At 43.3% G+C, this 20,706-nt stretch overlaps 2 protein-coding genes across 2 annotated transcripts; both read left to right on the plus strand.

Annotated features, from left to right (window-relative positions):
* Positions 1 to 662: 662 nt before the first annotated feature.
* On the plus strand, positions 663 to 3,280 carry LOC116052976 (receptor-interacting serine/threonine-protein kinase 2-like). The gene is made up of 3 exons (XM_031303828.2): positions 663 to 824; positions 2,712 to 2,867; positions 3,188 to 3,280. Exons 1-3 carry the CDS (start codon positions 687 to 689, stop codon positions 3,278 to 3,280), a joined length of 387 nt encoding a protein of 128 aa, XP_031159688.2. The 5' UTR covers positions 663 to 686.
* Positions 3,281 to 5,054: 1,774 nt separating this feature from the next.
* LOC116052942 (ankyrin repeat and protein kinase domain-containing protein 1-like) lies at positions 5,055 to 13,048 on the plus strand. The gene is made up of 6 exons (XM_036002082.1): positions 5,055 to 5,121; positions 5,299 to 5,348; positions 7,123 to 7,275; positions 9,144 to 9,226; positions 9,349 to 9,418; positions 12,709 to 13,048. The coding sequence occupies exons 1-6, from the start codon at positions 5,057 to 5,059 to the stop codon at positions 12,861 to 12,863; spliced, it is 576 nt and encodes a 191-aa protein (XP_035857975.1). The 5' UTR covers positions 5,055 to 5,056; the 3' UTR covers positions 12,864 to 13,048.
* Positions 13,049 to 20,706: the final 7,658 nt, after the last annotated feature.

Raw genomic sequence — 20,706 nt, forward strand, 5'->3', positions numbered from 1 at the left:
CAGAAACCAGCTTTGGAAACACTGTTTCTGTGATGTGGTGATGGCTGGGAATCTCTCGGCTCAAGTACACTGAGAAGATGTTGAAACCCAGTATTATTAGCGACTGACAAGGGCTGGTCGTCAAGTGCAATCACACATTGGGCTAGAGCCTAGTCATATTTTTACAGCCAAAAATCTCCAAACGGCTGGCATTGCTCCTCTTCCATAGCCTACACCTGCTTGACAGAGAAGTTATTGTCACATTGCTATGAGGTGGTATTGGGTGTGGTAGTATCGGAGTAATTTTCTGACTACAAGTACAAGTACGTGCGCACGGCATTGGACCGATACCCAATACTGGCATCGGTATCGGTGCATCCCTATTCTAAACTGCACTCAGGGTTTGATTATACCCATTATTTGTTCCTCCAGTGAACTATGGCACACATCGTTGAAGACTCTGAACAGTTTATTGAAGAATCCAGCCTGGGGGACTGGAAGGTGATTGGAAGAGGGGGTTTTGGAGAAATCTACAAAGCCAGGCATCATCAGTGGGGCTTTGACATGGCCATTAAACTGCTTCTTAAGGACGAGGGGTAAGTGCTTACGAAGGGTTTCCTGTTTATAACTACATACAGTTGTGTGAATTGCTCATAATGCAAACAAACACACACAGGAACGAGGAGTCCTTGCTGCGTGAGATCAAGATGATGCGTCAAATCACCTGCCAGCATGTTATGGCCGTCAGAGGGATCTTCAAGGGTCGAACGCCCTCCTCTGGCGGGTCAACACAGCTTGGTGTGGTCATGGATCTCATGGAGAGAGGATCATTGGCCTCCCTACAGGTAACCAGGGGTGGAACAACTACTCATATCTTTTACTTAGAGTAGCAATACTCTGTAAAAAATACTCTGCTACAAGTTAAAGTCTTGCATTAACAATAAAAAAACAAGCAACAAGAATATATATTTATCTGAGTTATATCGTTCTGTTTAAATAGCCATTAGTAAAGAAAAGAAGAACATTAATATTACAGCATATTCCCAACTTCTAATGGTAGTGTAGGCCAGAGGTGTGGACTCGAGTCATGTGACTTGGACTCGAGTCAGACTCGAGTCATGAATTTGATGACTTCAGACTCGACTCGACAACATGTACAAAGACTTGCAACTCGACTTGGACTTCAACATCAATGACTCGTGACTTCACTTGGACTTGCACCTTTTGACTCGAGAAGACTTGCTACTTCCCATGAAAACTGGGGAAGAAAATGTTCACACAGCCGCGCCGCTCTCAGTTTATCTGCATCTGTGAAAAAAATGTGCACCACCTGTATGCATGCAGAGAGCACGCACGCTGCCTGCACGACATCCAATCACTGTAGTCCCACGTTGTTTTGATTCGACAGCATCTAAGCAGGCACATAGCAAGACAACCAATGAAGCACAAGCAACAACGAGCCAGTTGGCAAAATGATACCGAAGATAGTTTCGTTTGGTTATAAAAATTACGAGGTAGTCGACAAAAAAAGAGTTGCAATTTGCAAAACATGCGGGTCGAAGATTACAGACGGAGCTGCCACAACGTCCAACTTTGTTCAACACCTGAAGTTGCACAAAGAAAGGTAAGTTTTGAACGAATGCTAAGCACCTTATCGGATGTATGTACCGTAACTTACTAGCTGCTGCATATTTACTGTATCAACGAGACAGTAAACACACGTCTCCCTTGCTCGTTCATGCTTACAAAAATAGGGATTTTTGAACCTGATTATATGAGGTACATGAGTGTAGCACACTCAGATGGAAAACCTCGCCAACATCATGTCAACGTCCGTTTTAAAGTAACGTTACCATAACACAGTCACAGTAGATCCACCATTAGCCTTCCCTTTTCATATCAGGTTGTATTCGCTATAACTACCGCCTCGCTATACATTATCCCGCTTATTACATGGCTACCTACCAAATAAATTACTTTGACACAAAATATTGATTTAAAAAGGAGTTTATTGATTTAAAAACGAGTGTATTGCTTCCGCTAAACCGAACTGCGTCCATAGCAACGCTCTGTTTTTCATGGCAACGGTCTGTTATCAAGAAATAACAGGCCGCATTCTACATTGGAATTCAACCAAGCCATGTAATAAAATAAAATAATAACGATTATAGTAGTAATGTTCAGAGATGCAATAGATTATTATAGTGCAGTTCTTAACTAATGGGAATATTGTTTAGCTTATTTTTGGTTTAATTTGGTTTACTTTAGTTATTTCATTTATTCAGTTATTTTGTTTTGCTATACTTTTCATGCCAACTAGCCATGGCCCCCCTAGCACCCCCTCGCGGCACCCAGGGGTCCCCGTCCCCACTTTGAAAACCACTGCTATAAAGCATATGACTTCAGTTTCTTGAGAGAAAGGGCTTTCTTATGACTTTTGAAGCAGTGAAAATATTCTTAATATTGCATACACTGAAACTGAAATGACTTGAAATGACTCGAAACTAAAATGGTAGGACTTTGGACTCGACTTGAGACTTGTTGGCTTTGACTTGTGACTCGACTCGGGACTTGCCTCATCTTTGACTCAACTTGACTCGGGACTCGAGGGCAAAGACTTGAGACTTACTTGTGACTTGCATAACAATGACTTTGTCCCACCTCTGGTGTAGGCTATACAGTAGGTGTAGCTCACTATCCCCACTATTTGTGGATCTGAAACAATCTTACAGGAAGCATTGACGGGAACTCCACCCTGGCCGCTGGTCTTCAGACTGGCTCACCAAGTGGCTCTGGGTATAAACTACCTCCACAGTCTGCCCCGTCCTGTGCTCCACCAGGACCTGAAGCCCCAAAACGTGCTGCTGGACGACTTTCTCAATGCCAAGGTGAGTCCCAGGCTTTGAGGGGAGGCCGGGTCTCATGTTTACTTTATACTATTACAATAGTTTTGCACACAAAAAGTCATCCATGCCTTCATAACCTCCCGCCTAGACTATTTTACCTCTCTCTACTTTGGTCTCCCTCTGACTCTGGTGGCACGGCTTCAGATGGTTCAAAATGCAGCAGTTAGGCTGCTCACGAACACAAAAAAGCGTGAACACATTACACCTGTCCTAGCCTCCTTGCACTGGCTTCCAGTTCTGCCTAGGATACAATTTAAAATACTGTTAATGGTTTTTAAATCTCTTCACGCCCTGGCCCCCAGCTACATAGCAGATATCATTCATCCCCACGTAGCTCCCAGGTCCCTCAGATCCTCCAGCCAAGGCCTCCTCCATGTCCCACGGTCCCGGCTTAAGCAAAAAGGTGACAGAGCCTTTTCTGTTGCTGGCCCTCAGCTGTGGAACCGACTGCCACTTGACATCAGAAGTGCCCCTTCAATTGTGATATTCAAAGTCAGGCTCAAAACTCACTTTTTTACATCGGCCTTCCCGGCATCTTAATTTTCTTATCCTGCTATGTTTGTAAATAGGTGTTTGTCTTTTGACGTCGTTTTAGCCTAAATCACTGATTTGTAAGTGTATTTTATTTTTATTTTATGACCCTGTGGCTACTGTGCTATGTACAGCACTTTGGTCAGTGCGAGCTGTTTTTAAATGTGCTATAGAAATAAACTTTACTCACTTACTTACTTACTCTGTGGAGACTAATGGAGCCTGAAAAACGTATTTTAAACCCAAAAGATACAGACATGGGTTTGCCTTACATGTTGCAACTTGATAATGTACGGTTGTAAATAGTTTTACTGTTTTTCAAGAGCCAAACTCCAGGCCTTAACATTGTACAGTATGACATGTTATCAAGATATGCCCCTCTTCATGATTTTGGTTCCAGAACATCCCGTTCTCATTGCTGACTTGTAAGATAGGGATGCTTGTTCAGTGGTCCTCGTAGTTAGATAGCGATGCCAAAATCACCCTAAAGCGTCTTTATGGGACGCAGCGGGCAGAGCAGCAGCTCGACGGCAACGCTCTACGATAATAGTATGAAGAGCTACAATGGTAATGAATAGTATTAAAGACCAAATATCCTTGCAAGGAGGCAGGTTGGGGGGGTGGATGGGTCAAACAACACAGCACTTTCACCTAGAAGACCGGGGTTCATGTCCTGTTCTTGTCCCACGTGTCACTTAAACGTACATTTTTACGTACATTTAACGTCAAATCGGTCCTGACTCAGAGCGTCAAAAAGTGATGCCAAGAGTCCTGACGCTAAAGCAGATTATTTGCGTTAGTAACAACCGCCAAATGAACCGACCAAGTATCCCTAATTGATGCGCTGGGAGTGAGAATTTTGTGTACCCGACCTGGCTCCGTGGGCGCAGATCCAATGAGTGCTGAAGGTTACAGACCGATGATGCCATCAGAACAAATTATCTGCAAAGAGCAACGATGAAATCTCCAGCTCACCGAGCTGCAACCCCTCGCCACCCCAACTACGTCTCGATATCATGTCTATGAATATCACAAACAGGATTGGTGAAAAGGCGCAACCCTGATGGAGGCCAACCCTCACCTGGAGCTCTTGCTTTGGATATACATGGATTGGATAGCCCTCACCCTATACTCCTGCAGCACCTCCCACAGTATTTCCCGGGGGACCTGGTCATACGTCTTCTCCAAATCCACAAAACACATGTAGACCCAATGTGCATACTCCCAGGCCCCCTCCAGGATCCTGCAAGAGTGAAGAGCTGGTCCATGGTTCCACCACCAGGACGGAATCTGCATTGTTTCTCTTCAATCTGAGAGTCCTAAGAAAATAATTTGCTTTCTAGCTACTAATTTGGCAATGGCTTGAATGTAACGGTGTTCATTAATATCAAAACGTTACGCACTAAAGCTTTAATGACAGTTTAATGTAATGTTAACACATTGATAATGAGGCCTGCTATGACATATTTATGACATGTCATGTTGTTTAGGTTAATGTCAAGTTGTCACAACACAAACATTTCAAACAATGCTAACTTAGCATTAAAAGAGTCATAATTTACCAAATGACTCTTAATTATAACAGTCATCAATGTTACGCTCATGGTTCCCACCATTAATTACTTATTATTATTAACTACATGCCACCAGAGGCTTTAAAAAGCCTAAAATCGTATGAACCTACCAGAGCCTTTGATATCTACAGGTACAAGAGCATCCAACCAGCACTTGAATAAAAGTCTTTCTTTGTCATTGAATATCCTCATTCTCACATGAGCATTAATATACAAATGACAACAAACCCTAGCCATCAATCAACCAGGGTGTGATTGTTATGATGGATAATAATCCTGATATGAAACTCTCTTTGTCTGTCTTTTAGTTTTGGGATACTCCTTTGGTCCATTGTCACAGGGAAACAACCATATGAAAGTAAGTGACTGTTGTGTCTTTAGCCGTCCCTCCAGCCAATCAGTCTCCCACCGTACTGCAGACACCAAACAAGAGGCAGGCAGGACAGCTTCAGGTTCGCTGGTCTCATCAGAGTCTATGAACTGGCGGGACAGAGCTTCAGGTTTAACATTCCGTGAACTGGGACGGTACGTCAACACAAAATTAAACCTGCTGAAGAACAGGGGCCATTTGGCTTGGCATGAGTTGAGTCTCTTGGTAGATTGGATGTAAGCCAAGTTCTTGTGATCGGTCTAGACCACAAAGGGCTGCTCCGCTCCATCCAGCCAATGCCGCCACTTTTTTTTGTTAAAAATAAAATAAAAAGGAAACTTATTTCGGGGAGAGTTTTCCTAGTAACCAACAAGGCTCAGGATGCTGCAAAGTTTGGTATACTATGAAAAAGGCTGCTGTATTTAAGACAAAAAATAATAATTCATTGAATTAATCAAATTTGAACATATGTGTCAGTGGCTTGTTGATCTTTACATTGTTAGTTTATTTCCTAACCTGGCCTGGGACACATATTCATATGTTTTTATCAAGTCAATTCAAGTTTATGTCATCCATAAAAATGGAAATTACAGTGCTCATACCTGCCTTAATGCCCATAACAATATTTAGCATAAATACAATAAAATACATAAATACAGTACAGAAATTATAAAAATGTACGTTTAAAGTGCTTGTTGTGCTGTCTGATAGTCTGAGGTATAAAAGAGAGAACATACCGCTTAGTTCGTGTCACAGGAGACCTTAGTCTACCACTACGTTCTATAACCCTACCAGTCAGATTACTACAGGAGACCTTAGTCTACCACTACGTTCTATAACCCTACCAGTCAGATTACTACAGGAGACCTTAGTCTACCACTACGTTCTATAACCCTACCAGTCAGATTACTACAGGAGACCTTAGTCTACCACTACGTTCTATAACCCTACCAGTCAGATTACTACAGGAGATCTTAGTCTACCACTACGTTCTATAACCCTACCAGTCAGATTACCACAGGAGACCTTAGCCTACCACTACGTTCTATAACCTACCAGTCAGATTACCATGAAGAGGGTGACCCGGGTCCCTCGTTATTTTCTGCCATTTTTGCCAGGCGGTCATCATATACTTTATCCACTGTATTTAACTCTCCCACCATTTTTCCAGTGCTCTAGTTTTCGTATATGTACAAACAGTTCTTTAGGACAGCATGTCATCTGCTGCTGCTACTCAATGCTAGGCCTGATCTAAACACAATGTTTTTACATAATCACAGTTTCTTTGTTTAACCGCAATTAATTGCTGACATAAGCTAAGGTCTATGACTGTTGATGGTAATTGTCATGTTTATGTTAATTTAAGAACAAAACACAATGCTTTTTTATGATTATAAAGAGGCTACTACTTTATAGACTGTGATAGTCTGTACTTGTGTTATTATCTGGGTCACATGACATTGATGTAACAAAAGATGTATCATGGGATTCATTTGTTCGAAAAGTCAAATAAATATATTTGACTAATTATTTTGTTAATCGTAATTATTTCTGAGACAATTAATTGTACAGTCAAATTTGGAGTTGTTACAGCTCTACTCAATTAAATTTACAACAGCAGGTGGCAGAGTTGTCCCATTTAGCAGGATTTAACCTGAACATTTACATAGCATCAGTCCAGACCGTCTATTCAGGTATTACCAAGGTCTCATTTAACCTCAAGGCCACTCTGACAGCCTTTTTAATTCTTTCTCCAATGTAGATAAAGAGCCCATCTTAGTGATGCTTCGCATCCTGGAGGGAGACCGCCCACTGCTGGATGATATCAAGGGCGATACTGAGGGGTTGAGAGAGTTGACAGGACTGATGAAGAGATGCTGGGACAATGATCCTGAACGAAGGCCCAGAGCCCTTAGTAAGGAAACTACTTCCTTGGTGTGAATGATGAAGGCATTCACATCTATATTCTTCTACACTAATATTTATTTATTGGTGTGAATGCTGAAGGCATATTTCTTTCTTTATTCTTATTCTTCCGCCAGATTTTTGCACCTTAACTCCTTCCACATTTTTCAACATAGAAACTACATTCAAACATCAAAACGTTTGGCTTAATTCAGAATGGTGTGCTACTATTTTTAATATTCTTAACATTTATAATTTCCGAGATATTCAACGTCTAGCGGACATTTTTTCCCCATTAAAGCAGATGGACAGAATGTTCAAAGTTGACACATTTTCATACATTTTCAACTGCTAGCTACTCATTCATACATTCACTGAGAAACGCCATCTTTCATACATTCAGCATTGGTATTCAACTTTCAACTTTAGTACTTTTTAAAATAATCAGTCTTCTTTGAGGCTTAAAACTAATGTCTTTCTGCCATTTTTACATTGGTGTGTATGGGATGGAATGCTCAGACTCAGAGGGCAGGGCCCAGCTGACAGAGTGGAAAAAGGCGGAAGCAAAATTCTCTTTATCATGACATCATGTTCGCTTACAAATAACACCTCTTCTCCTTTTACTTCCCCTCTTCCTCTCTTCTTTCTCTACTCCTCTCCTCCTCATCTCTTCTCCTCTCCTTTTCATCTCCTCGTCCTATCTTTCTAATATCGACAGCTTCTCAGTCCCTCACCCATTTCTGCTAGAGCCAAAACCGTCTCCTAAGCCCCCCACAAGGGAGAATGAATGCGTGTGCATGAGCAGTGATTAACATGCAGTTAGACACCCCGGCACTGATTGGTGCATCTAAACAGGGAGCTGTGGATTTTTGCAAATCTCACTCCAGGCTGTAGGTGAGCCAAAGAAGCCAGATTAATTTTTTTAAATGACCTTCTTCTTGTAGTTCTACTGGAACATAGGGTCAGTTTCAGCAAATATGACAGAAAATATTCAACACAGCTGATTGAGATTCCCTAATATGACACATTTCCCATTTTTCAGACTCATTCATTCTCCTTTAGCTGCTTCTTCATCCAAATTGATTATTACAATTAACTATGAATATTATATCAATATATTACACATCTTTCAAACATTCTGGGTATTGTTCAACTTTTCAAAGACAGTCATACTAATTAATCCCATTCCCACTTTTTGAACTATTCTCACTTCTTCACCTTCTTCTTACACAATTCAAGTCAGCAATCAGTTGGTCAGATAGTCCATCATGACATCATGTTAACTGACAAATAAGTCCTTTCTTCCCATCCTCTCTTCTCTTCTTTCTCTACTCCTCTCCTCCTGATTTCCTCTTCTCTTCCTCTCCTTTACTTCTCCTCTTCCTATCTTCCTGTGTGGTTGTCTGTCTGTTGGTGTGTGTGTGTGTGTGTGTGTAACTCCTCCTCCATTCTTCCTCTCTTCCTCTCCAACTCGTCTCCTCCTTTTCTCTTTTCTTCCTCTCCTATACTAATGGTCAGTTATTCCTTAGGATTATGGTTAATGGTTCATTAAAGATGCTGTAGGTAGGATTGCGAAGATCCAGGACTTAGCCAAAGAATTTGAACATCGACTTCTCAGTCCCTCCCCCCTTTCTGCTGAAGCCCAAAACGGTCTCCTAAGCCCCTCCCCCCACAAGGGAGAATGAATGTGTGTGCATGAGCAGTGATTAACACGCAGTTAGACACCCCCCCCAATTGGTGCATCTGAACAGTTAGACACCCCCCCCCCGGCCCTGATTGGTGCATCTGAACAGTTAGACACCCTGAATTAACATGGAAAAATAGCTTGTGATGCCGGGCTTTAACGTTACATTCTTTACTCTATGTTGTGTACAACAGAGTGTACAACTGAGACAGAACATCTGTTCAAGATGCACAAACATGAACTCACTGACGCTGTCTATGAAGTGCTGAAGAAACTGGTGAGGAACAAATCTCTTCATAAATACTCAAGTCACGCTGAGACACTATAACATTTTAACACAATGCAGCAAATCCTTGTTTTTATCATTGTGTAACTGACTCTTTCTCTTTCTCTTTCCAGGACCAAAAGGAAGAAGAAGGCATGGCAGCAGGAGAGCAGGTTCAGAGAGGTCAAATCCCTGAGGCTCCAGGTCTGTATTTATAAACTACTGTTGCCTGGGTCCAGATCTTTGAATCTGTCTGACACCAAGTTTACTGATTAATCGTCTGGCATTGTAACATGAAGCAGTTTTTTGACATCGTACTTAGTTTTTACTTTCACTCCAGTGGTGTACTGGCCAGAAAATTGGTAAAGTTTTACCTTCCGTCCCCGTCTGTCTTTATTATTTACTTTGCTGCATACTCTGGCCAATCACAACCAAGTTAGTTGTGTTTACCCCATAGGCTCTGCAAAAGCGAAATAGTTTTTAAGTGGAATGACTCGTTTCCCAAAAATAATTTATACAATTCGGTCCAATAACATTTTGGAAAGTCCAGAAGAGTGGTGATCCTTATAGACTGCCTTTGACACAGAGAACCACCAGATCCTCATTTCCACCTTCAGGATGTGGGTGTCTCAGGCTCTGCACTCTCTCTGCTCACATCTTACCTCAAAGACCGCATCCAAATTTGGTCCGACCAAAAGAGATAGTCAAGCTGAACCATGGTCCGGTTCTTTTCTAGTGTGAAAGCATTTTTTGGATGGTTTGGACTTTCAGACCAAATCCTGGAAACTCTGACAGGATATCTTGGTGTTATAAGAGCGGGGAAGCTCCTTTAAGGAAGAGCTCAGAGCTGAGTGTGAACATGAGAGAGAGAGAGACGGTGTCAGTGCTCAGAGCAGACAGCTGTCGGCTATCAGAGCAGAGAATACATCAGCAGTTTACTTGTTAAGTGGTAATGTACAGCGCAGGTTTCAGTTTATCTCTGAATAAATCCTGCAGCAGTAAAGTTCCCGTGTCTCGCTTCTCAACAACACAAAAAAACAGAAAGAGGAGAGCAGCAGTCAGCTGGAAAACCTCCGACACAGAGAGAGGAGACGAGAGGACAGGGAAGCCCGTCTACAGACCAGACACAGAGAGAGGAGACGAGAGGACAGGGAAGCCCGTCTACAGACCAGACAGAGAGGAGACGAGACAGGGAAGCCCGTCTACAGACCAGACACAGAGAGAGACGAGGACAGGGAAGCCCTCTACAGACCCACAGAGAGAGAGACAGGGAAGCCCGTCTACAGACCAGACACAGAGAGAGACGAGGACGAGCCCGTTCAGACCACAGAGAGAGGAGACGAGAGGACAGGGAAGCCCGTCTACAGACCAGACACAGAGAGAGGAGACGAGAGGACAGGGAAGCCCGTCTACAGACCAGACACAGAGAGAGGAGACGAGAGGACAGGGAAGCCCGTCTACAGACCAGACACAGAGAGAGGAGACGAGAAATTCTGATGAAGAGGGTGGGTTGAATAATTTAGAATTTGTTCTGTCTTTTTTAAACTTAAGGTCATTGTACAATTGAGCTACAGATACCTGATCAACTCCAATGATCTTACTGGCTGTTTTGACTATTTGTTGCAGTTTCTTCTGGTCCTTAATATATATGTTACCAAAAGCACAAATAAGGCCAAATGATAAGACACTCTGCAAGAGAGCTTTGTAAAACAGCTGAAGAATACAGCTGTCTATTCTAAAATGATTGCGTTTCCTTAGAAAAAACATCCTCTTTTGCAACTTTTTTGCTTGCAGTGGGTGCAATATACACAACAAAAAGTCTAGTAGTTTTGGTTGTGGTCCATCCTCACCACCGTGAAACCCTCCAGGTTGGCTTCAGAATCAGTGTCTGCCCCCATAAGCCAACTCTCTGTCAAGCAGATAAGGCAAGATTGCCAGTAGTCCCAGAGGTACTGAGTGCAGGCCTGCAACTCATCCACTTTGTTCTGTAGGTTTTGGACATTACCGAGCATGACAGATGGAAGAGATTGTCTATAGGGTTGCCTTTTAATCCGCTCCTGGATTCCTCCTTTCCTTCCGCGTTTCCTTGTTTTGGCGTTGTTGCTCTGACACATTTGGGTGGTAACAGCCACGTGTCTTTGAAGCAAGAATGTGTTGAAGGGAGCCCGATATTTAACAGAAAGTCCCGGGTGTAGGTGATCTGAGCCGTCTGGCCAGTGTGTGTCTTAATGTTGTAGCCAGCGGCATGTTGGATAAGGTCGGCCAACAAAGTGATCAGGATCAGCAGGAAAATGACTTGGTTCAGCCTCATGGTCAGGGCCAACACGTTATTGGTTAATTAATCCACGGTATTACGGCATATAAAAACACACATTAAAACAAAAACAAATACCGGTAGGAGACGTGCAGGGACCGTGTCGCCGCTCGCGCATGCGCCACAGGACGGGGAAGGCTGTCTACAAACCAATCAGTTACTACTGTCGGGAGATGCAGCTCACATATGTGACAACGACAGGACGTACTTATGTCATGTAGAGTTCTTTAGTGCGCTTGCATAACTGCAGTGTCAAACCAAAAGTTACTGAATCAAATGCAGAAACATGAACCTTCGTCTGGACTTTCAGGTGTGAAAGCCCCCTTTGTCACACTTGTGACTTTGTGTTTCCTGTTTTATTTTGTAATCTGTTTGTTCTCACTTGTCTTGTCCAGTTTACTTCCTGTTTTCTGTTTTCCCGCCTGTCTGATTGTTCTGCCCCGCCCTGATGTGTTTCACCTGTTGTATCACCTGTCCCTTGTTAGTCCTTGTTACCTCTTGTATTTAGTCTCTGTCTTTCCCTTGTCTGTTGTCAGATCATTGTATGTTGTTTGGAGTGTCTGTGTGTCATCTACCCTGTTGGTCTCGGTGTTCCTGATGTTTTGCCTGTTCCTGTTTTGGATTCTGCCTGTTTCTGTTTTTGTTGGATTTTTGCCTGCTGTTCCAGGACACCTTTTGTTCATTGGATTTCATTTTAATAAATCCTTCAGATTACTCTTGTTTTCTGCCATCTTGCATTTGGGTCCTACATCCCCTGAAACACCTGACACCCTTAGAGAAGATCTGTGTCAGAACCCGCTCTGTACACCAACTCTCTCTCTCAACTAAGCCACAGCTGCCCCAAGGTAGCAGCTGTGGCTGTCTGACTGACATCTCTCTATTATTATTATAATATTCTTATTGGATGTCCACACACCACTGTAACAACACCATAAATAGCAATGGCTTGGCTCTGTCATTCTCCACCCTCTCGTCCAAAATCATCACATCTGGTTGCAAAAAACCAAGACAGCAACGGCCAAACTGTCAAACTCAAGGCTTCAAAACAGCAGTCCACTAATTAGGTCCTGTTGGCATGGGTGTGGACTCGGCCAGTGTGTGTGTAATGTTTAAAATACCAGAGTGAAAAATGTAATTTATCCTCCTTGAATTAATAAAATATAACTTCTTCATCTTCTAGTGGAGGGGATCCAACAGGCCCTGAGAGGATTGAATCTGCCTGCTGTGGACCCTCTCAGGTATGAACACACAACAAGAGCTCAAACTCTGCTGGTGCCTCTAATTTCTTGTCCTTCAGCTGAAGAACTTCTTATTTCTGTTCAGAGGAGAGAGTAGGCCTGAGTTAGGAAACACATACACAAGTTAGAATGGAAAGATCAAAAATCATTCTCATGTTAGTCCTGTTAGCAGCATGGCTCTAGAGATAGTTATGTTGGTCCACCTCTTTGTTCCAGTCTGAAATATCTCAACAACTACTAAATGTGTTGAGATAATATCTTGTTCTGACATTTATTCCCCAGAGGATTGATCCATAGTGATCCTCTGAGAGTTCCTCTGAGTCACCAGCAGGTTTACACTTTTAGCTTTAAGTGAAAACATCTTATCATCTATTGGATGGATTTTAATGAAATGTGGTTCAGACATTAATGTTCCCCATGTGATGAATTGTAGTAATTCTGACTTTCTGTCTAGCGCCATCATCAGGTCAACTTAAAAGTATTTTCCCCATAAAACACCTTTTCTTGAAATTGATGATTTTGTTTGTACGCCCCCGTGATGTTTCAGAGAGTACTGCAACAAACAATGTGATGAGCAGAAAGGTCTCCGTGCATATTTCACCTTGTTTTATCATGTGGGAGGAGATTAATAAACCAGAGAGATCAGTGATGTCTGGTCTCTTATTATTTCTACGTTATCTTCCCGTTCCTCGTAGATACCAGTGACCAGTTAACTGAGATGAGTTTCTCTGTCTCTCTGACAGACTGAGGAACTGTTCATCATGTCTAACAGCAGTTAGGACTCATGTTGATAGAAAATCATTCTGACTCTGTTTCTTCCTCCAGGGTGGACAAGAGGAGTGATCTGATGAAATGTAATGTCTGTTTGTGTGTGTCTGTGTGTGTGTCTGTGTGTGTGTGTGTGTGTGTGTGTGTGTGTGTGTGTGTGTGTCTGTGCCCCCCTGTAGATCAGTACTGATTACTGACTACATCATTATTAAACTTTAGATAAATGAACATCAGGAGAATAAATCCTCCAGATGTGTCTGTTGATTAACTGCTGCCCGGGTTTATAACATTTCATAATAACCATCACTAATAAATCTATCCATCTTCGTCCGCTTATCCGGTCTCAGGTCGCGGGGGTAGCAGCTCCCGCAGGGGACCCCAAGCTTCCCTTTCCTGAGCCACATTAACCAGCTCCGACTGGGGGATCCCAAGGCGTTCCCAGGCCAGGTTGGAGAAATAATCCCTCCACCTAGTCCTGGGTCTTCCCTGAGGCCTCCTCCCAGCTGAACGTGCCTGGAACACCTCCCTAGGGGTGCACCCAGGAGGCATCCTTACCAGATGCCCGAACCACCTCAACTGGCTCCTTTCGATGCGAAGGAGCAGCGGCTCTACTCCGAGCTCCTCACGGATGACTGAGCTTCTCACCCTATCTCTAAGGGAGACGCCAGCCACCCTCCTGAGGAAACCCATTTCGGCCGCTTGTACCCTGGATCTCGTTCTTTCGGTCATGACCCAGCCTTCGTGACCATAGGTGAGGGTAGGAACGAAAACTGACCGGTAGATTGAGATCAGCTCTCTGCAATAAATTGAATGTAATACTGCACCCGCTGCGCCGATTCTTCGACCAATCTCCCGCTCCATTGTCCCCTCACTCGCGAACAAGACCCTGAAGTACTTGAACTTCTTCACTTGGGGTAAGGACTCATTCCCTACCTGAAGTAGGCACTCCATTGGTTTCTTGCTGAGAACCATAGCCTCAGATTTAGAGGTGCTGATCCTCATCCCAGCCGCTTCACACTCGGCTGCGGACTGATCCAGTCAACCCACATTGTTCCTCTTCAACCCGAGGTTCGACTATCGACCTAACCCTCATTTCAGGCACCTTGGAGTAGACTTTACCGGGGAGGCTGAGAAGTGTGATACTGCTGTAATTGACGCACACCCTCTGGTCCCCGTTTTTGAACAGGGGAACCACCACCCCGGTCTGCCACTCCTTAGGCACCGTCCCAGACTTCCACGCAATGTTGAAGAGGCGTGTCAACCAAGACAACCCCTCCACACCCAGAGCTTTAAACATTTCTGGACGGATCTCATCAAGCCCTGGGGCTTTGCCACTGTGGAGTTGTTTAACTACCTCAGAAACTTCCGCCTGGGAAATAGACGACAATCCCCCATCATCCTCCAGCTCTGCCTCTACCATAGAGGGCGTATAAGTCAGATTTAGGAGTTCCTCAAGGTGCTCCTTCCACGGCCCTATTACCTCCTCAGTTGAGGTCAACAGCGTCCCATCCTTACTGTACACAGCTTGGATGTTTCCCCGCTTCCCCCTCCTGAGGTGGCGAACGGTTTTCCAGAAGCACCTTGGTGCCGACCGAAAGTCCTTCTCCGTGTCTTCTCCGAACTTCTCCCACACCCGCTGCTTTGCCTCTTTCACGGCAGAGGCAGCAGCCCTTCGGGCCCTTTGGTACTTTGCAACTGCCTCCGGAGTCCTTTGGGATAACATATCCCGGAAAGACTCCTTCAGTCCGACGGTTTCCCTGACCGCCCCTCTCTTCACCCGAGTGTCCAAAACATACAGCCTCAGATCAGATGAAACGATTATAAAATCGATCATTGACCTTTGGCCTAGGGCGCTCTGGTACCAAGTACACTTATGAGCATCCCTATGTTCGAACATGGTGTTCGTTATAGACAATCCATGACTAGCACAGAAGTCCAACAACAAACAACCGCTCTGGTTTAGATCAGGGAGACTGTTCCTCTCCATGTGTCTCCATCATTTCCCATGTGCGCGTTGAAGTCCCCCAGCAGAACTATGGAGTCCCCCACTGGAGCCCCATACAGGACTCCACTCAAGGTCTCCAAGAAGGCCGAATACTCCGAAGTCTTGTTTGGTGCATATGCACAAACAACAGTCAGAGTTTCCCCCCCCCACAACCCGCAGGCGTAGGGAGGCGACCCTCTCGTCCACCGGGGTAAACTCCAATGTAGTGGCGCTCAGCCGGGGGCTTGTGAGTATCCCCACACCCGCCCGGCGCCTCACACCCTGGGCAACTCCGGAGAAGAAAAGAAAGAAAGAAAGAAAAGAGTCCAACCCCTATCCAGGAGTATGGTTCCAGAACCGAGACTGTGCGTAGAGGTAAGCCCCACCAGATCTAACCGGTAGCGCTCCACCTCCCGCACAAGTTCCGGCTCCTTCCCCCACAGAGAGGAGACGGTCCACATCCCCAGAGCCAGCCTCTGCTGCTCGGGTCTGGTCTGTCAAGGCCCCTGACCTTCACTGCCACCCGTGTGGCAGCACACCCGACCCCAGCGGTTCCTACCACAGGTGGTGGGCCCATGGGATGGAGAGATGGATGCCACGTAGCTTTTTTGGGCTGTGCCCGGCCGGGCTCCGTGGCAAACCCGGCCACCGGATGCTCGCTGACGGGCCCTCCATCTGGGCCTGGCTCCAGACGGGGGCCCCGGGCTTCCTCCGGGCAGGGTCTTTCTCTTCCTCGGTCACTCATAGGATTTTTGGACCATTCTTTGTCTGGCCCCTCACCTGAGAGCACAAAGGTCCAGACAACACAGCCCTCAGGTTCATAGGGACACACAAACCTCTCCACCACGATAAGGTGATGGTTCCCGGAGAGGTCACTAATAAATGATAAATTAATAGTTAGTTTACTGTTAACTAACAACAAAATGATAATTAATAATTAATAATTATTAGTTATGCTATCATTTATATTATTTTAACAGTTAATTTTTGCTCACATCAAAATATTTTATATATATTTTTTATATTTAAGTATTTGTAAATGATTATTTAATGGTATCAAAAACATTATTTGGATGTTATATAAAGTTGTATCTGATGATTATAATAACTTGTTAACAAAGAGTTTTAAATCCATAAACATTGTTATGTAATGCTTTATAAACCAGTTATTAATTATTAAATAACAGTATAATAATGATTAACTAAAGTTTAACTAATGATGTTGTGTCTCCTTCTCTCCGTCAGATTCCTGTGAACTCACATTGGACACAAACACAGTGAACAGAAAACTCAAACTGTCTGACAACAACAGGAAGGTGACATTAGTGGAGGAGGATCAGCCATATCCTGATCATCCAGAGAGGTTTGACTGGGATCAGCTGCTGTGTAGAGATGGTCTGACTGGTCGCTGTTACTGGGAGGTTGAGAGGAGAGGAAGGGTTTATATATCAGTGAGTTACAGAGGAATCAGCAGGAGAGGAGACAGTTATGACTGTGTGTTTGGATTTAATGATCAGTCCTGGAGTCTGGACTGCTCTGATGTTGGTTACTATGTCTGTCACAATAAGAGAGAAACATCCACCTCCTCCTCCTCTGTCTCTGGTAGAGTAGCAGTGTATGTGGACTGTCCTGCTGGCTCTCTGTCCTTCTACTCAGTCTCCTCTGACTCACTGATCCACCTCCACACCTTCAACACCACATTCACTCAGCCTCTCTATCCTGGGTTCAGGATCTGGTATCCTGGTGCCTCAGTGTCTCTGTGTTCTCTGTAACAACTTCCTGTCCTGTGGGTTAAATGTTGGTGGAGGACGAGGCTTCACTTTATCTCACTGATGGTGTCTTTAATCTTCTTCTTCTTTAGTAATGATGAAATCATCTCCTCAGGGATGAAAACTAGTTCTGTATGAACTGTGTTGACTTTGATTTTCACTTTAATCATGTTTTATTGGAGCAGCTTCAGCTCTTAGGGATTTATTTCCATAAATGTTTAAAGATAAAAAGACTTGATGAGTTCAACATGTTTTAACAAATGTAAATCTGTTTCAGTTTGACAATCAAAGAATAAATATGTTGTCTTCACAATTAAGGTATTTTCTTTATTAGAACATGTGTTATTATGCTTCTGTATATAATCCAATAAATCTTATTTCCATAAACACAATATGTGTTTTCTATAAAAACGTCTGTAGTCTCTAAGGAGGCACTGAATCCAAATTTTCTGGGGTTCGGCTGAATCCAGGAGTCCGTTTCAGAAAGGAGGTTTAAGAAACTCTGAGTCTAACCCTGATCTCTGAGTTGATTTACCCTGAGATGGAAACTCTGAGTTTTTGGATTCAGAACAGCTGCTATGAGTTTGTTCAATCAATTCCGAGTATGTTCATGCACGTGCACCACCACAATAAAAAGGCAGTATGAATGGAGCCATGATACTACAATTCACCATGGTAACAACTACAAACAAACGGCTTTCAGAGCGAGTCACACTTTTCTGACGGCTACAGTGGTTTTACTATTACAGTATGATCCGCATCACCAATGTTATAAAGAAAGCTCAGTCCATTACCACAGTAAACACATTAATGAAGTCAACAACGTCCACAGCCTCTAAAATAGTTCAACATCTTAATGTTGAATTCACACTCACGCTCTTTTCCCAGCCCACCGGAGGGAAAACATCTCTCTGCTCTCCATTGGTTATGATTCTCTCACTAAACCAACTAATATGGAACTGGTCACTATGAGCTGGTACTCCTCCAACAGGAACTAGTGGCTCTTCTTTATGATGCAACTTTGAGTTCAGATTCACTACCATGTTATTAGTAGAGTCCAATCCTAATCAGGACTCTCTACCAATAGAGCAGGTGGAGACCACACTCTCAGCAATCATTCTGACGTCTAAATTCCTGCATTCAGATATATTAGTATGCACAAATTTAAGTTACTAAATGTTGTAGGTTTCCCCAGAATGAAGTCGTAGCTCTACTCTCTTCTACATGTCCTCGTCTTAATCCACATTAAAACATCCACAGGACCACACGGTGAAAGATTAACTATTTACTTTGACACAAGAACAAATAGACCACTGAACTCCATTCAGACACAGCATCTCTGAGCTGGTGATGACGTCATGGCGCCCTCTGGTGACATCATCAGGAACTACAAGCAGAGCTCCATCAATCATATTCACACATTAAAACATGTTTACATATTTTATTAGTTTCATTTCTATGTTCTTATCTCACACACTCACCACACTTTATACATTACATTTTATTACATTTCATGTATTTATTTGGTAATACTTAATATAAATATACTATAATAAAAATGGCCGATACCCCATGTAGTGTATGTGTGTATGGTTCATGTGGTCTAAAGGTCCGTTGGTTCAGTGAATATAAACTCTCCACTGAAGAACAGCTGATAGAAATATAGTTATTTGGAGATAACGTTACTGTTACTGTGATTTAGTATTCTATTATATGAAGTATTGTATATTGTTCCAACTAGTGCAGTGAGCCGTCTGAATGAATGGTGGAGTAAATGGTCTGATGGTTTTTAAATGAATTGAGGACAAACATCTTTAACCACCCTGGAGTCTGTGTGAACTCTCAACACACCATCCTCTGATATCATCACAACATTTTTCACACTGAACTGAAATACACTCCTGCACGTTATTTCCTGCTGCTAAAGTTGTTATTTTCTACCTTATGACCACACTGTGACCCTGACTTCTACCAATCAGTGCTCTGTTACAGGTCTACTTACGCCCCGTCTTCTGTCTGTCCTGTCCCTGGTCTGTCTTAAAGGCTCTACTTTAAGTAGTAATTGTACTTCATGTGTAGTCTGTAATGTGTGTGCACTAAATGTAGCCTGTATCATATGTTGTTTTTTATATAATGTTGTTGTCAGGCTTCAAAATTAACTTTTTCATCCACCAGCCAAATGGCTAGTGAATGTTCAAATATTACCAGCCACTCAATAGATTACCATCAGGTTTTTTGGCTGGTGAGTGAAGCAAATCTACCAGCCACTGGCATTTTTCACCAGCATTTGGCTGGTAAACGGTGCTAATTTTGAACTCTGGTCGTTGTTCCATCCATCCATCCATCTTCGTCCGCTTATCCGGTAACGGGTCGCGGGGGTAGCAGCTCCAGCAGGGGACCCCAAACTTCCCTTTCCCGAGCCACATTAACCTACCTCTGTAACTGGTGTGGTGCTGCCACTATTCTCTTGATCTCCACTTCAATATAGACTTTTTCTTTATTTCTGCCATGGTTCGGTGCGTTCACCGCCCGGTCACCATTTTCCACTCTGGGCATTTTCTTTTATTGCTTATCCAAGATGACAAACCTCCAAACAGAACATGTTCTTCTCACCTCCACCTCCACAAAGTCTTTTGTCCGTCTGCAGCGGGATAACCCGTTGTGATTGGACAAAGAATGACGTCGGGGGTGCATTATAGTAATTTCCATATTAATTTACGGGAGGAGGCAAGGCGGGGTCGGTGGCTCGTTCACGTGCCCTCAGTTTCACGTTGATTGTGATGTATAAAGGAAAGGTGCAGGACCTGGCGTACGCCTGGTTTTATACATGGGAATATTTCTGTGCGTAGGTACTTTTCAAGTTTTGGCCATACGCCATCTTCTGGTATGAAAGCTGAGCAGTCTTTCATACATGAGGCCCCTGGTGTTTGTGTTGGAGTTGGTTCTTCAAAATGAACTAGTACAGATGACATTTTAGGCCTGCTATTATTTTCCATGTGGCTGTTATTACAGGTGTCAGATCTATAATGTTTGTAATCTGAAGTTGTGAGGGACTTCTGAAACTTAAAGAGTCCAGTGTTCACCATCAAACTGTGTAGAAAAGAAGCTTTCACACAAATGTCCACCTCAAATTGGTTGGCAACCATTTTAAATATTTGGTTAAAGTAAAGCATTCTGGGAAATGGAGTCATGTTCCATCATGTTCCACAAGATTACAATTACAGTAAATCAAAGTTAACTATTAGTTCTGTGACTAGAGCTTTTAACATTAACTGCTGGGGAAACATTTCCTGTTAATGTAATCTGTTCAAGTAGTTCAGACTAATATCATTCATAGAATATGTAATGTAATCCTAAATTTCAATTCAATTCTTGAATTTGAAGTTAAATTTATGTCAAAAACAGGATCTAGAATTACA

Source organism: Sander lucioperca, chromosome 6, assembly GCF_008315115.2.
Source record: "Sander lucioperca isolate FBNREF2018 chromosome 6, SLUC_FBN_1.2, whole genome shotgun sequence".
Classification (NCBI taxonomy): Eukaryota; Metazoa; Chordata; class Actinopteri; order Perciformes; family Percidae; genus Sander; species Sander lucioperca.